Source organism: Rhamphochromis longiceps, linkage group LG1 (assembly GCF_057381845.1).
Source record: "Rhamphochromis longiceps isolate RC_006_pf linkage group LG1, R_longiceps_female_GT1.1, whole genome shotgun sequence".
NCBI classification, from domain to species: Eukaryota; Metazoa; Chordata; class Actinopteri; order Cichliformes; family Cichlidae; genus Rhamphochromis; species Rhamphochromis longiceps.
In genome coordinates, this window is record NC_140557.1 from 29359420 (window position 1) to 29377403 (window position 17984).

The window sequence follows — 17984 nt, forward strand, 5'->3', positions numbered from 1 at the left end:
CATGTTATTAGTGTTGATGTTGCATAGCTTCTCCACTAGAGGGCACTCTGTAACTTCCCTGTTGGCAAAACACAACAACCAGCAGATCCAATACAGTCAGACGTGAATAAGTAAGAAGAACTGAGCAACCAAGCTTGGCACACAGGTGCATCTCAGGCCCCTGAAGATTATTATCTATATCACATATTATGACATAACGATGTCAGCTTTTAGTATTTATGCACCTATTGTCATGATCCTGGGCCATGTTGGCCCAGCAGTCTTAGTATTTTTTTTGTTCCTTATGTGATTTCCCCTTGTGACTTTTATCCCCTGTGTGCCCCTCTATGTATCTGTGAGCCCTCGTCTCCCCTCCTTGTGTTTCATTCCATGTTTCCCCAGCCCACTATGCCCGTGCTCTCGCTCTCCTCCTGTCTGCACCTCTGTGTACTTCCTGTTTTACTTTGACAGTCTCCCGTCAGTGTTGTTTACTCCTGCCATGTCTCGTTATGTTTATCTGTGTCAGCTGTGTTCCCCGTGTGCTTCCACTTCCCTCGTTAGCCCTCTGTGTATTTATGTGCATGTCTCCCTCAGTTCGGGGTCGTGTCATCAATGTATCCTCCCCGAACCTGTGTGTCTTTCTGTGTTCCCTCGGTCTTCTGTTAGTATTCCCAGTTTAGTTCTGTTTCGTTGTAAGGCCTGCAATAAAGCAGTGATTTTGAGTTCAGTTCCTGTCTCCGTGAGTTTTGCGTTTGGGTCCTCATCTGCCTCCACACAGCTAGTTCATGACACCTCTATCGTCTTAAAAAACATCATAGCAAGGTTGTTCCTTCCAGCTGCTGTCAGACCAGCACTAAACCCCATGTATTAATTCACACATGTATACACATATGCACACAGTGGGGTCCAGTGTGCAATAGTTTTCAATTAGTCTGTGCTCTGTCATGCTATCGATATTCATCAACTGCACTTTGCCATATTCTACTTCCATATTTTAGCCACTCAGCATCAGAAAATATCTCACTATTTGTGTCATGTATACACACATATATTTACTTGTATATAAATTAGAGTTTAAATTATATTTATATTATTACACAGGTTACATTTTTCTTCTTGTTGTAAAGTATTAGTTGTTATTGGATACAGTCTACGCTTTACAAATTCCTTACAATAACTAAAACAATATCTAATTTATATCCATACTTAGGATCAAAGCATATATATTGAATTACGCATGATAATATCATGAACTTATTACTTCACACGTCATTATTATATCCAGTATTTTAGAGTAAATAAGTAATGCACTATTGTGATGAATTAGAGAGCTAAATACTAGTTACAAAAGTTTTGTTTGTTTATTTTTTTAAACCTACATTTCTTGCTGGTTTTAATTGTTGCTGATGAGGACAATACTGAAACCATGACTTATTAACCATTATTATTCATTTGTGAAGAATTTATGTGCCACAAACACTGAATGATGTATTTTGAGAACATGTTGACACCAGGAGAATTTTTTTTTGTTTGCATCTCAGCTTCTCCTAAGCCACAAATCCCAGCTCTTTCTAGACCACACAGCAAACTCTCACAAAGAGCTTTGCCTGCGGTTTGGAGAAGGTGAACGCAAACTTTGCCAAGTGATTCCCTCTTTCTCTCTCATCAGTGTAACAATCCTTTTCCAGCCTGAGGCCAAGATCCTCTTTGTTTATGTAACATCACATGATGTCCTAGATGACCCTACCTGAAGCTAGGGGCTCGTATCCATTTCCCAGCTCCGGCTCTGCATCCCTCCCCCTGCTCAGGCCTTGGCTTAGCCACAGGCCAGCTATCCCACTGCTTGGACAAAGGCAGCTTCACAGGGATGTAATTCGTGCTTGCACATACAGTCAGAACAAAGCCTTCAACTCTCCTCTAGCAACAACAGTGCCTCTTGTCTTGAAAACTACAAGATGCCAAATACACCATGAAAAATATTTTGATTTATTTCTTTTAATAGCCTTCTGTTATTTTAGCTGGCATAAAAACTTAAAACAGTAATTAAATCACTTTGCACCAGGTACACTTTTAAGTCATCCTGTGAATGTTTCTTTTAATAGCGTGACAGAAAAAGAAGTCATTGTCCAAATTTTAAAATTAGGATCATATCACAGACTTTCGTTTTCTGCTTGCTACTTATCTGATGGAGTCCTAATGTCTGTAAAACTGCATTGCAACACACAAACAGTCACAAGGAAGCAGTATGATGATAACGTTGTTTCCATAAACAAGATAAGGGCTTTTGAAACAGAAACATTTTAAAGAAACAACCCCATAAAACAACCATGGTTCATCCACACCAGCCAGGACCAGTTGTGTGTAGTATTGAAATAAAAATTTGGATTTAAGCAATTATTTTGCAGGTTTTCTATGTCAAAAGTTTGTAAGAAGTAACAGTCGTTTTTTATCTTTTCTATTTTTTACACGTGAGACTTGACTGATAACACATGCTTGTTATACTAAGGCTTTGCAGATGCGTGATCGTTATCTATGTGACATTAACCTGTCTGCTATTTTGGATATGACAATGGTTGCAAGGACCCCAGGCCTTGCAACCATCAGTTGCCGGGGAGAAATGCATATTCACTGTTCAGTTATGAAAAACCTCCCTGCCATGGCGTTGTTCGCATGCAAGTTCCCACGGTTGCTCGTGGAGCATGCAAAATTGTCTACAAACACTTGTCCACTACTTTCAGAGAGATAGTGAAATGTGAAAATGGAAACAGGACATTGTTGCCTTCAAAGTAGAGCTTTCGTCCTTTAAGTTGCGCTGTCTGCGATGCTGAGGCTCAATGCATGCTTTGAAGGCAAACATTCCTGGTTTCCATTTTCCATTGTGCTCTTATTAAGTTTTATTGATACTTGGTTTGTAGTTAGATAGTTAGTAGTTTGCAGGCACAACGGCATCTTCAATAAAATCTACAGGCAACCGCAGAAATCTGCTAGTGACCAAAGCAAATGCAAGAAGATTTTCGAAGTAGCACCCTGTTTCCAATCAATTTCACCTACCAACAGCCAGGAACTCAACCATTTAGGGAACACATTTCCCCCTCGTTTTCCCCAGTGTGTCAGGTCAACTATTGTGGACAACTCAAACTAGATGCAGGCTGTAATAATCTGGAGAAACAGCTCAATTCTGCGCAGTCGTTTTCATAAAAGTATTTCATTTGGGCTTCGGCACATCAGCCTTTGAACTTAATACACTTTTCTACTTTTGTTCAAGCTAGTTCCAAATAACGTTGGGCAATATGTAAAATCTTTCCAACCAACAACGTCCAATAACCGACGATAGGCGATATAATTGCGCGGGTGCAGCTTTTTGATGGGCGGAGCAATGTAATCATGCACGCTGACTCTTGGGTTCAACCAGCATTATTAGCAAACTTACTCATAGGCAAATAAAAAAAAAATATATATATATATATATATATATATATATATATATATATATATATATATATATATATATATATATATATATATATATATATAGAGAGAGAGAGAGAGAGAGAGAGAGAGAGAGAGAGAGAGAGAGAGAGAGAGAGAGAGAGACACTGGCATGGAGACTTTGCATGAATATAAGAATATAAATGGAGAAGAGCCTCGTGTTGCTGTAAGAGACACATGGTGGACACAGAGCACACAGGCAGCAGGGAATGCAGATGAACTGGAAAACAGAGTAGAAGGCTGTATCACACTAACAATGAAATAGAGTTTATCCTTTTTTATCTCCATGATAAGGAAAGGATAAACATCACTTCTTGTGAGTCAGATTTGCTCTCATTTCATCAAACATCTCTTGCAAAATCCAACTGAAATTGAGCCATGTCCAAGCAATGACCCTTAGCATTTAAAAATTGGGACAAACCTCTTCCAGTGACTTTTATTGGTGAACCAAATGGCAGCCACAGCTTGTGGACAAACTGTTGAGGGAAGCCCAGGCAGGCCTGTAACAGATGGTCAGAGTGAACGGGTGACTGTTGACAGTGTGTGCTGTGTTTGGGGACAGCGCATGGCAGGAAGAAAAAAAAACAGAGAAGAACCTGAAGTTTCTGTTGTGCTACATATGGAAACTCAACAATGGATGGAGGCTCACACAGAGACACACACTCAGTATAATACCTTGCTATCACAACAAGACAAGCAGCACAGCAAAACAGCGCCCGCTTAACACTAGCACCACAAGACTTGCACATACCAGTTCTTTGTTTAATGGCATTACTTTAGCTTTTCCCTAAGTCTCATATGCATTTTCCCTTACTCCCAAATCCAAATCAAACATCCTGCCCCTCCCATCAATCCCAAAGTAAAGGCTCTTTTGCATTTCTCTTTGTCCTGCTTACTCTTTGCAATTAAGCAAATGGGTCATTAGTTAAATGCCACGGGCAGCAGGACACACGAGGAGTTAATCAGAGTGGATTGATGGACCACTTGCAAGGAGCCCGGCGCACAGGCGCATGTATCTGCCCATAGAAGCACATGCCCGCTTTCACAAGCTATTGACATTTCTGAAGAGTTAGCCTCCAGTAAGACGCGCATACATAAAATTACACAAAATGGCAGCAGCTGATGAAAAGCGGCCTGATCATTGATTCGTGTTGTCAAACTGTGCTGAGTGGCAGTTTCTTCAAGAGGAAACGTCAGTTGAATCCTTGCCTCGGGACATCAACATTAAGAGGGAGACAAGAGGATATTTTTCCAGCAAGTGATGGTGCGCGGCCCAATCACCGAGGTCGAACACTGCTGACAAATCATTTTCATGAAGTATTTACAAATACAACTATTGATGGGCAAACCACATAGGATTTGCGGATGCTTGATTCACCCCGGGCCAATTGATACGATGAGTACGCGGCCCGTATCCAGACAGGTGTGAGCTCAGTGTTAAGCGGTCACTTAAGCTTTGGAGACAGAGGCTGATTGTGAATGCAGACGTGTTTCTCAGCCCTTTTCTAATTTTTTTTTCTTTTCTTTTTTTTTTCTTTTTTGCCTGTCCCGTTTGGCTCTTTTGCCATCAGAATTGTTGTCTAAAGGCAAAGAAAGATGCCCAACGGATTTACTTTACCAAATTGACCATCCCAGCCTTGCCATAATGGTCCATTTGATTCACCTTTTATTGTTTATTTTATTTTCACTTACTGAATATGGGACAGACTTGACTGGGGGAAAGAAGGGGAGAAAGAAAGAGGGAAAGAGAAACAGCTGAGAAGAGGGACGGGGCAGAAGGGCAAAAACCAAAAACCAACAGAATGAGCAGAAAAAGAAAAAAAAGAAGAAAAAAAGAAAAGAAAATGCATATATCAATCACCTGGGTCACCTGCTGAGAAAGAAAAAAGAAAACAAGCAGAAGAGAACAAGAGTAATAGAATAAACAACATCACAATGATATATGGGAATATGACAGTAAATACTAAATGTTAAACATTATTGTTTAACACTTACTCCACACTCAACCAACGTGGAGACAGACATAAAGAGACGCTGTACACACGATCACACTCCCCAAGTGTACTCTAAGCCCCGGGTCTAGGTACCCTTGCCCCTGGAGGGGGGGACTGCACCCAGACCCAGGTGGTGTTACCCTTTTCCCTGCGGTGGGGGGAGGCAGACCGCCCCGACTCCGCAGCAGCAGGGAGGCCCCACACTCCAGACCGCAGTCGGACGGCCAACTCCTCCTCCTAGCCCCCCCGCTCCAGCAGGTCGCAGAGAACGGGGGTGAGAGAAGACTCCAAACCTCCCTCCACCCGCTCATATGTAGTGTTGATGCATGTGTGTTCTAAGGTGCATTTAAAACCCAGGAGGGCATGGAGCTACCTGCCAGAGAGCAGCAGGTAAGCGCATGGTCCCTCCTGCTAGCCCTCAATGTCTACGTGTATTTAACATTGAGAGGTGGGCAACGACGCCAGGGGTGGGGTGTACACCCTGATGGTACTTTGGATTCCGTGTATCGTGCCCACCCCCAAGATCCTATATGTATGTGTAATGAGAGTGTGAGTAATGTGAATGTCCAAGTTGTGGGATAAAATTGAGGCAGAGGCAGCCAGAAGGGGACGGGGGGGGGTGGCCTCCTCTGCACCCTGGTGACATACCCCTACTCCAAGGTCCTGCATGTGTGGGTGGTTGTGGTGGAGCGGGAAGAGGGAGGCAGCTGGAGATGGGGAGGGAAGGAAGGGAGGGGCAAGTGACCCCTACCTGGGGCCAGCTCCCCCGCTGACCCCAGTAGGCACCCCCATACTCTGCGACCCACCAGGGAAAGGGGGCCCAGGCCCATCCAGCCCTTTTCTAATTTAAACGCTGGTTTCTCTGAGGGCACGCAGACCATCCCTTTTTATCTGTCTTTCTGTTTCTCTCCCCTTTGTCTTGCGTGCGCAATTGTGCTGTAGGTGTGTGATGGGTGGCACTCTGGTAATAACATGAACAACTGGTGGCGGGATTTTGTTTTTGGAATATGCAGAAGAGAAAAGAAGACCAAACCATCACCAGATCCCACACTGCATGGTGGAATTTTAAAGACCCATGATAAAGTTTATTCAACTGTAGCAGCTTCAATCTGCTATACATGCATTTGGTAGTGTGGAAGCTGTTACAAAGGTCTAGGAAAAACAGAAATTCCCATTTTCAGGGTGCAATAAGTAGAATCCCTTACACTAGGTGGGGTCACAGATGTTTTGCAGAAGCATGCACACATGCTAGGAAGAACTACTTTTTCCGTGAGTGACTTTTGTAAATTTGTGCAGCACATTCCCGTCAGAGCAGCAGATGTTTAAATCTTCCACCAGATAATGCTTCAGCCTGCACGAAGCTCTGCTGGAGGAGCTGCTTAGCATGTTAACTTTGCAACGAAATACATATGCAGACATATCTGTAATAACATCAAAGCTGTTAATTCTTCAAATTCACACGGTGGAAGAAGAGGAAGCTACTTTCGGCCGCTCCCTTATTCACAGGAGGTCGCCGTTCGCATGTTTGAGTTTTTATGCCGGATACCCTTCCTGATGCATCCCCGAAGGGATGTGTGTCTCCTCCCAGGATTGAACTGGGGATCTTTTGCTTGTTAAGCGAGCATGTAAACCCTGACGCATTTTTAGTATTTAAAGAGTTGCAATCATACTTAATTTTGCAGCTATAAAAGGTGGACCTGACAAATGTTTGTATTAGTGCTTTTAAATTTCTGCGCACTGTCTTAATTAACAATCATAATGCATTAACACATATATCAAGAAATCAAAAAGCACAGCTTCTCCAGAATCTAATGAATGACAAAGATTCCCCTGATTTCTCAGATAGTGAATATAATGTTGGATTAATATTTCTCCACTAGATGGCAGGCTTGCGGTCCCTTCAGTCTTTCAACACTGAACCAGACTGAACAGGTAAAATGATAATTCAAAGTCAAAACTTAAAAGACTGATGCAATCCATAGATCAGATGAGTTGTTTGTTCCTGGTGTAAAAATGGTGTGACATTGCTTTCTTCCGTTGAGTCAGAGGGAAAGAAATGTTTCCTAGCCACACGTGATCTCTCTTCCTTTGACCTTGCATGTCTGCCCTTTTGCTGCGAGCAGGAAAGAGAGCGACTAATGGCGAGCCAGCCGACATGTCGGACAGGAAGGACATGTCAGAGAAGTAACAATGCCACAGCATTGGATTTGTTTAGTCGGGCGCAGTCAGCACTATCTGATCTACCAGAGGGACAACAAGAGGAAGGAAAGCCTGACAACATCGAGCGGCAGCTACAACTCACACCTGCACAAACCTGAAACAGTGCTGCTGGGCTGGGGAGTATAGATATATGCACAACACGATAAGTAGCCAGACATGAGCCACATCAGTCACCAGTAAAATATCAAGTAGGTTTTATTGAACAGAAGAGTCTGAGTCTTCTTAATACTTTGAACATAAACCTGCAGAGAAGAGCTGTGACTAGCATTCTCAATATTTTCACTTCATCACGGAGCCAGTGAGATGTGAAGAAGGGGGCTTTGTGATTTATTTGTCTGTGTAAGCACAACATAAGAAATGTTTTATGTTGTACTTCCCTCGCTAAATTGATTCATTTGTTTGTTAGTGCGCTTTTATAATTGAATTTCTCTTGTTCGTTAAGATAATTACTCAGACAGTCTGGGACAAGAGAGCCATGGAGAAGCACCAAGTACTGTAATTCGATTAAAGAGACTTTCTTTTGCTCCACGGAAGGAAGGAAGGAAGGAAGGAAGGAAGGAAGGAAGGAAGGAAGGAAGGAAGGAAGGAAGGAAGGAAGGAAGGAAGGAAGGTAGGTAGGTAGGTAGGTAGATAGATAGATAGATAGATAGATAGATAGATAGATAGATAGATAGATAGATAGATAGATAGATAGATAGATAGATAGATAGATAGATAGATAGATAGATAGATAGATAGATAGATAGATAGATAGATAGATAGATAGATAGATAGATAGATAGATAGATCTATCTATCTATCTATCTATCTATCTATCTATCTATCTATCTATCTTAAGGTCAATCCAAAATCCTAGCGTTTGAACTTGTGTGTATGTGTGTGTGTTTGGAATATCAATGCCTCAATAAGTGGACAAGCAGAACTCCTCAACTGGGCCATTAAAGCACACTGCCAAGTAAGTGCTGTATTTCATTATGAAAGGATTTATTACTCTGTATGTTCCACTCAAGCAGGAAATTGTCCTGAAGTACCTGAAGATCAAATATGAAAGGGTGGAACCATGCAGTTTTACCTTCTCTGGAAGGCAATTTAAAGTCACTGCAAGCATTTACTGTGTCCACCAGGTGGTGCTGCAGAACGATCCTAATGTTCACAAGGAGAGACGGAGACTTACAGACAAGCATTGTATTCATGCCTGAACATAGAGCAGTGTGTTCTTGTTTAATTGCAACAAACAGCAGGCCCGAGCACCTTCCACTGTCTCGTCCAGCTGCAGGCCTCCAGCCAAGTGTACTTGGTGCCATAGAAAAACATGAGATGTTTACTGTGATTAGGCTGCACAGGAGAAGATAACGCTATCAGGCCACTACGGTAGTTAATTCCATTGTTTGATTCTTATCTGGAACTGAAGGTCAAGTGTGGTACCAGGGTACAGCCACCGACTAGTGTGCCATTAAATGAAAACCTTCTGACTCAATTTTCTCAGAACAACTACAATAAATCAGAAGAGCACCGCCGCTGAGCAGATCATGCCTCTAACCCAAAGCCAGCCAGTTGTTCCCAACATGGCCAGTTAGTTCAGTATTGATTCTCTGTCATGCTGTTATACCACTATAACCATCTGACCTATGAAAGCTGAGCTCACAGCACTGGCCTGAAATCCAGCACACACTGCCCTCCAAGGGGAGAGGGAGCGCCATGTGAGGAAACACTCAGCTCACCCTCTGGGCTTAGGACTGCAGGACTTTCACCGAAAACGTTTGCCCTTGGCTCATGCCCTGTTAGTATCGCTGCTTTAGTCTCTGCACTTCTAACCATGCCTACCTTGCACAACTTGACCCCACTCTTACATTGATCTTTTTTAAAAACTCCTCTTGGGACAAATCAATCAATTCTTTGGTCAACTCACGGAAATTCTGACACTCTCTGACAATATAATAAAACAGATAGACGTTAAAGCTCATTTTAGTTTTTGTATTCGATTTTTTATAAGGGTGTGTTATAAGCTAGTTTTACAATGCGCACTTTGACCCTTGCAAGTGAAAAGTATGACATAAACAGATGCTGCTTGCGTGCCTGAAAAATATGAGCACCAAGGACTAATTACTCACTGCTGTTTAGGTTAGTGTAGCCTCTGATTATAAGGACTACAAAACAAGGCAAAGCCCAGAGGCACAGAATATTTAAAAAGAAAACTAAAACATAACATTTGAAATCAAGAAAATAAACGCAAAGCAAGCAACAAGCTCAAGAATGCACGGGAACTCAAATTCATGATTATATCTTTCTGATTTTGCTTTATTGCCAACTATCGGATACCTCTGGGTTCTAAAATCAAGCAATTTGAAAAGGAAAAAAAACCAAACACGTACTATTTGGCTCAACCTTATTCACAGCCACACAGAGGCCACGGTCTGTGGTAAAGTTATAAGGCTGACTGACTGAGTTTCATCAGGTGTCACATGCGGTCATTACTGGAATTCAATCGAAAACAAAACCAAAAGCTTGGGAATCTCTGCTAAACAGAAAGAGCTCGTACTGCTGAGTGTACTGGACCTCGGCTCACTCAGGCTCCAAACCACTGACAGTGAAAGCATTTTCATTAATGGAGCAAATACAGCATTTTTTTAAATGTATTTGTGCAACTATTTAGCTTGTAATACAGTATTAAGTATGCTACTTTGGATCCATTTTGATAGCCTATTAACGTTATTTATTAGCTAAACAGACTGATTATCAGCATGTTGTTTGTTTTGAGCAAAAAAATATGACACATCATCCCAGAGCCTCCGTTTTGTTTCCATGTTTGGATTTTTCCAACTCAGGAAATGTGATCACCTGAGGAGTAGTCGAGCTTGCTCGGCTTGTTCGTTCAAGCCCGTATACTTATGTGGTATGATGATTATCCCACTGAAGCTTAAGGTGTGTATGTGTGTATCAGCGCCCACCTACGCAGGAGTAATTACAATTTCACTTCTCTCCTACAGTTATCTCTGTAGAGACACATCTCTGAAAGTGAGAGGTTCCTTTACCATACTTTTCACGTTCATGTTCATGTTCGTATATATATCCCGCAAAACACACACACGCAAACAAACACCACTTCACAAGTATGTGTCCTCGTTAAGTTGGCCTCATTTTGAGGGATTTATTTCATTCTAAAAAGCATCAATGTGATTTAATACAGAAAGTAATATTCGTTTTTTTACAGTGCAATTTAAGACTCCTGGAATCTGTAAAACAGCCGTGAAAATGATTCGATATAAAATCTTTTTAGTACCATGATCGGCACATCCCACCAGAAAACAAAGAAGTGAAACAATTCTTTAGCTTTATCCTTTATGGAGGGACACACTTTGGATCGTGGAAGAATCTCAAACACGTTCCTATATTTAACCGTGTGATAGATCAGAGGTAGAGCACGGGCAAAACCTGGAAGACATGTTCATCAATAACAGTTTATGTCTGCAAATGAAAATCAGCTGTACTTTCCATAGTGTGTTACCTTTATATTAACACATAAAGTTGATTGAGTGATAAGCCAGTCTCAGTGTATTACTTAAAAAGATAGTACACATAATAATTTCACGATAATTACACAGTAATTCCCCCGTCCAGCAGCCAAGAAAACATATGGGAAGAAAATTATCTACACTGCAGATGCCTGTTTTATACATATATATAGATATATAGAGAGAGAGATAGGTAGATATGTCTATTACAACATGACTGCATTACATTTCACTTCTGGTTGTGATCTGACTGAACATGAAAATCCTTTCTTCAGCACACTGTCATGCTATGAGCCTCTGGCCCTCAGGTGTATTATTTACTCATGCCCGAGAAATGCATGGCATGCAGTGTTTCCAGACAAAGGCGTGTTTATGAGGGTGTGTTTGCAAATCCAGAATGACAACCCAGATGCAAATGGTAAAAAAAACACTCAGAAAAAGAAAGGACAGTGATTAGGACAAAGTGGATTATGAGAAATACATTTGTATTTCAGTTTAAAGGAAAAAGAAACGTTTGGTGTATATTACTGCGAGCAGCCCAATATTGAGCCTTTTATTGGAAGAAATTTGGCCCCACTTTCTGATATTTATATTCCTTCCTAACCAACATCAACTGCTTTGTGCCTATGCAAAACAGCTATCTGACATTGGTGTCGCTCCACGACTGCTCAATTCTATTCTAATGAGCTGCGGATTTATGAACACACCCACTGTTTACAGAAAACAAAGAAGAAGCACTGACATTTAAGTTAATGACACACATTCGTTGACATTTTAAATCCTTGGATTCTTTTTTAAATCATTTTAACATGTCCACATTGCAAGATGAACATTGTCTCCTCTGTTGATAGATTAAACTTTGATTCCACTGGATCACTGTGTGCCAGAAAAATATCTCTTTTAAATAGGAAATTTAACTGTGTCCTGATTTGTGCTTTGTTTTGTTTCCACTGCTGCTGCTCATCCCCTCGCAGCCTCTGAGTCTTCCTCGAAGGCCCTGTTGTCATAGCGATGCTGCTGTCTCTCTGGGTCGAGGCTCCCTGGGTCAGTCAGTGGGACTTCATACAGGGCGTCTCCTGTCACTGTGATCACGGTGACATCTGGCGGTGACTCAGAAGAGAAGCTCTCTTTTCTGTCGTCCTCAACGCCCAGGGCCTTCAAGATGTCGCACTTACACATAGGGCAGGTTCGCCTCTCCAGCAGCCAGGGCTCGATGCAGGTTTTGTGGAAGATGTGATCACACGTCAGCACGGTCACCACATCGCCTACCTTGTAGGATTCGATACAAACGGCACACATCGAGGAGTCCGAACTGGTCTCCTCGTCCCCTCTCTTGAGCGTGCGTACCTGCAAACGCTTAATTGCCTTCTTCGCCTTGGATTTCAGTCGCTTCTCATTGCGCTTGCTCATGCTCATATTGTAGAGACGGTTTGCGGAGATGAACACAAAGTAGGCGATGGAGGCTGCGGTTACAATGAAAAAGGCAATGGACAGAAAGTAAAGCCAGTATGTGTCCATCCAGGGTCCGTGAGCCACGCCTTCACTAATTATCATTTGAACATCAATCCCGTTTTTCACCAACCTGACAATCTCCATGCCCTGAGTGTTACCAATCATGATCGCCACAATTTCGTCTGCATCTGAGTGTGCCATGTGTGTAGTGCTGTTTCCACTGCCGTCCACATTATACACAACAACAGCAGCTGCTCCGAGGCGTTTGGCAGCATTGATCTTCTCACCGAAGGTGCAGTTGCCCCTCTTCACCAGGGCTATCCACGGTGGTAAGGTTTCGTTGCGGTCGTACACAGGATCTGGGCCACAGCCTTTGGGGTCTCCCACGGGAAGCGTAACGATGCCAAAAGCTCTTTTCCTCAGAGAGTTACGGCCATACAACCCACACTCACAATATTTCTCCTCAGTCTCATTGTAGCTGTTCACAAAGCTTATTTCCACGTTGGCAGTCCAAAATACAAAGGTAGCTGAACAGTGAACAAGCCCTGACAAAAACAGCAAAAGCAGCAGAGGTGGTTGTGTCTTCTTACCCATGGTAACACTGTTCTTGAACAAGAGGAAGTCCTCTTACTCAGGCTTATTTAGCCTCTTCAAAACTTCTTTTTCAAAAAAAGAAAAAAACTCCCAGTTCCTGGTCTGTTCAAGTCTCAGCAGTCTCAATCCGGCGATAGTTTCACCAAGCCTGCTGTCTTCGGTAATATGACACGAGCCTTTGGTAACATAAAACAAGCTACGCGTCAGCCACTCACCTCTCGTTATCTTCCTGAACCTTGAACACTGAACACTCCCCGCTGAGGGCAGGGTGTTGCTATTCAACAAGTTGAAGTACACAAAACGCACAGACCTATGTTGTTTCCAGAGCCAAGGAACAGCATTCGAGAAGGAAAGACATGATAAGCAAATGATAAGAAGACTTTCATAAGGCAGGACTGTGACAGCTGTGAAAACTGCCGCATTCTCCTTGCATAATGATGACAAAAGCAACTCAGCCAGTTTTTCTAGTTTGACTGGTTTCCTTCCTCTTTTTTCTGCGGCTGCGATCATTGTTTTGTTAAGGTGACAGGCAAGTTTTGCACCGCTGCCTTGTGGCTATTGTCTCTAATCTACAAATATAGTCTACTGCATATTCTACTGCAGTAGACTAATGTTGCTGAATATTTTTACAGGCTTACGAAAAAAACTGAGTGAAGAGGATAAGACTTTTGCACACAAGAGTAATGTTTTTCCATTGTGCTGATACTGTAACTAGAGACTCATCCACCACTGCAGGCATACCAGTGACCACTGAAATAGAACGAGGCACTGTCAAGTTTCCGCTGTATCTACTTACACACAAGTGAAAGCGCACAAACACTAAGAGACAGAAAGGCTTCAAATGACAAATTTGATGGTGAGGTTGCTGTCCAGCTTGATAGTTTACCTGAGATTGAGACTGGATTGAGATCTGCTCTATTTCATTGAGCCATTTTTACCTTAGTTCACACACACACACAAAGAATGTGTACACAATGCGCTATTAAATAATCTATTTGACTGGGGCTAGCTCTGTAAATAAAAGACTGTGAGATATTTCCTTTTAGCACAGCTAGAAGTCACAGCTTCTGATAACAGGAACAATGGTTCTGCTCTGACCCTTAAATTCCAGAAATATTACCCTGTCAAGTTATGAACATGCACTCCAAAAAAGACCTCATGTCTTGTTCAAGTTAATAAAAACAGACATTCCTCTTTACAGGTGAAGTTTGGTGTTAGATTCTAAAGGTATCCTGAGACTTTCTGATCTAATACTGGCATCTGCTGGCTGGTTAGTGGTGTGGTCAAAGGAAAAGACAAACCTCCACCAAGCTAGGTGAGTCAGACAGACGTGCAAACTGTCAGCACTGGACACATGTGTGCATTTGCTTATATTTTAATCCGAAAAAGAATAGTGATTTCAACAGTGTTCAGTGGTGTTAGTTTGATGATGAACTTAAACTCACTTACTTAAAAAAAATTTAAAGAATAAAAAAAATTTAATTGTAAAGAAATTAATGGAAGCAGTACGGACGAAATGAATTTGTCCTAATTCACTCCTAAAAGGTTAATTTAATAATAAAAGATTAAACAGTACTAAGTTGTTATTCCAATAAATGAACAGAGTCATTAAAAGAGATAGATACTTATGAACCACTTTATTAGGTACACTTTTCTGGCACTGAGTTGGACCTCCTTTTGCCTCCAGAACTATTGTAATTCTTCGTAGCATATTCAACAAGGTGCTGGAAAAATGTCTCAGAGATTTTGGTCCATATTGACATGACTGCATCACACAGTTGCTGCAGATATGTTGGCTGGCTTCATGTGCCACCACATCTCAAAGGTGCTCTACTGTATTGAGATGTGGTGACTGTGGAGGCCATTTGACAGCAATGAACATGCTGTCACTGCGGTCGTAAAGGGATGGCTATGGTCATCAACAGCTAGGTTGAGGTGTTTTAATGACACTCAGTTTTTATTACACCACTATCAGCCTGAACCGCTGATGCAAGGCTGGATGGATGCACGCTTTCAGGTTTTTTATGCTATATGCTGACCCTAGCATTCAGCTGTGTCAGCAGAAATTGAGACTTTACAAGCCAGGCAATATTTTTCAAATCTTCTCTTGGAGCATTTTGGCGATTCTGTATGAAGTGTAAACTCAGTTTCCTGTTCTTGGCTGACAAGACCCGGTGTGGTCTTCTGTAGCTGTAGCTCCTGTATTTCAAGGTTTGACATGTTGCATGCTCAGAGCTGCTCTCCTCTTTTGGTTGTAATAAGCAGTTACCTAAGTTACTTTTGCCTTCCTATCAGCTGAAAGGAGTCTGGCCATTCTCCTATGACCTCTGACACCAACAAGGAATTTTCTCCCAGAGAAATGCTGCACACTAGGGATGGCTGTGTGGGAAAATCCCAGTAGATCAGCTGTTTCTGAAATACTTAGTTCAGCAAGTCTGGCACCAACAACCATGCCATGTTCAAAGTCACTTAAATCACCTTCCTTGCCTGTTCTGATGCTCAGTTTGAACTTCAGTAGTAACTGTCGTGTGATTGGTTGATTAGATATTTGCTTTAAGGAGCTGTTGAACAGGTGTGGTCTATGAGTGTAAATGAAATGATAAAAAAATAAATAAAACTTAAAAAAAATGGTGGTACTTCCTAAATTTATTCATCTCTTCCAAAACATACCCATCTTTCCCACATCATCATTTTTAAACTATTGACTCTATCATTATGTCTTTCATCTGGGCAAATAAACACCATACAATTTCAAAGGCACACTTGCAGAAACCCTCTGAGGGCAGACTTGGCCTCCCAGTTTTCAGGCAATATTATTGGGCTTGCAATACCAGAACGTGGGTTTTCTGGAACAGTGTTTCAGCTGTTCCTGCTATTCAGAAGGGCTGTGGTCCTTCCTGCCAAACATACCTACCAAAATTTTTTAGCAAAGATTTTGTCCTAGCTCTATTCTCTTCAGATCCTAAAGCAAGTTAGGGGTGCTTTGTGCCAGACCTATCCATTTTTGCACCACAACGCCAAACCTTTCTTTTTTACCTGGCGTGATGGACCCTGTGTGTAATCATTGGTCAGAATTAGGTCTCCGCACTATTAAGGACGTCTACATCGACAATTGTTTTGCTTCATTTGTTCAGTTGCAATCAAAATGTATGCTTCCCTCCACTCGTTTATTTCGATACTTACAAATCAGGAATTTTGTTAAACACTCGTTCTCCCATCTGGATCAGCCACCTGCTCATAGAGACTTCTATGATTATTTGATTGAAATCCCAAACACCTAATCAGCCAGTTTACTACACTTTTTACACTTAAACCACCTACAAACCTCACCAAGGATGCTTGCGTTAAGGACATGGAAGTAGACATATCGGACACTTTGTGGGCCAATGGGTTGAAGAAGATTAAAGAATGCTCTGTTAATGCCAGATTACAACTTAGGCAGTTCAAAGTCCTTCATCGTTTGCGTTTCTCTAAAATAAAGCTAGGCAGCATTTTTCCATCTATTTCCTCATTGTGTCATAAAATGCAAAGCAATGGAAGGAACCACTGCCCACCTTTTCTGGTCTTGCCCTAAACTTTTTTGGGCAGAGATATTTAATATGTATAACCGGATTTATGACTTAAAATTAAAGCCGGATTGTATACTTGCAGTGCTAGGCTGCTCCCTAACCTCACTGGCACTTAGACGTCCTCTTCAGAAACCCTTAATGTTTGACATGATTGTAGCTAAAAGCTATTGTAGCTATTCTTAGAGCCTGGAAATCACCATCTCCTCCCTTGTTTAGGGTTTGGCTATGAGAGAGGATTGCATGTTTGTATATTGCCTTATTTTTTTCTTTTCTTTTATTGTTTTCCTGTTCTGGTTTTTTGGTTTTTGTCTTACTTTCTGCGCTTGGATGTCATTGTTTTTTATTTGATTTTATGTAATTTTAAGTTAAAATCTTGTAAATAAACATTAAAAAAAAACCTTTAAGAGCAAGTATTTTAAAAAATATCTCCAAGCATACCGTCTATTTACCAGAATACCTGTGTTGGTTTTTGTTTTAGGGTTTTTTTTAACATTGCCTTATTTCTTTGTTGCATGACTTCCAGGCTAGGCCCTTATCAGTCTACACAAGATGACCAGCAAACCACAAACCCAGTCAATGCCACACAGGGGCGCCATTAACTCACAGCTAGGCTCAGCATCATTCATCACAATTAGCACAACAAAACAAGCAAGTTCAGCTTCATTCGGCTAGTGTGCACTGCTCACTGGTGCAACAGAAATGCCAGACTGATGATTTAAGCATTTGTCAACCTTAAAGTTGCTTTCATAATATAAATTCATAATGTTAAATCTTCTGCTTAATGAAATACGTGCAATAGACACAGAGCAGCCTCTCAGAAAACCAGTAATTGAATTGACTCACCTTTTTTCAAATCATCTTGTTTGGACTCAGGATAAACTATCCATCGTTTTAATATCCATTCATTTCATGTCTTTGGAGCACGAAGGCGATCCACACAGAGAGCACTCCTGACTGACGCTCTGTGGCTCCGGGGGAAACTTTGGGGCATGTCCAAACAAGCCCTGGCACCCCGTCCCTCCACATATTCACACCCCCTTTTTTTCCTCACATGTGAGGAGTATGGGTATCAGTCTACGGTGTAACTAAAACTACACTAAATCCTGTTTATGGTTATGTTCTGTCTACAATCACGAGTCAGATATGCGCAAAGGCCTAGTTGAGTGGCCTGCATG

General features: G+C 41.7%; 1 protein-coding gene across 1 annotated transcript; it reads right to left on the reverse strand.

Annotated features, from left to right (window-relative positions):
- Nucleotides 1-8524: 8524 nt before the first annotated feature.
- On the reverse strand, nucleotides 8525-17571 carry LOC146678933 (E3 ubiquitin-protein ligase RNF128-like). The gene has a single exon (XM_085405087.1). The coding sequence runs from the start codon at nucleotides 13238-13240 to the stop codon at nucleotides 12155-12157; it is 1086 nt and encodes a 361-aa protein (XP_085261213.1). The 5' UTR covers nucleotides 13241-17571; the 3' UTR covers nucleotides 8525-12154.
- Between the last annotated feature and the right edge of the window lie 413 nt (nucleotides 17572-17984).

Bases quoted from the DNA above. Each gene is read 5' to 3' on its own strand.
- LOC146678933 (XM_085405087.1), bottom strand. From the start codon at position 13,240: ATGGGTAAGAAGACACAACCACCTCTGCTGCTTTTGCTGTTTTTGTCA.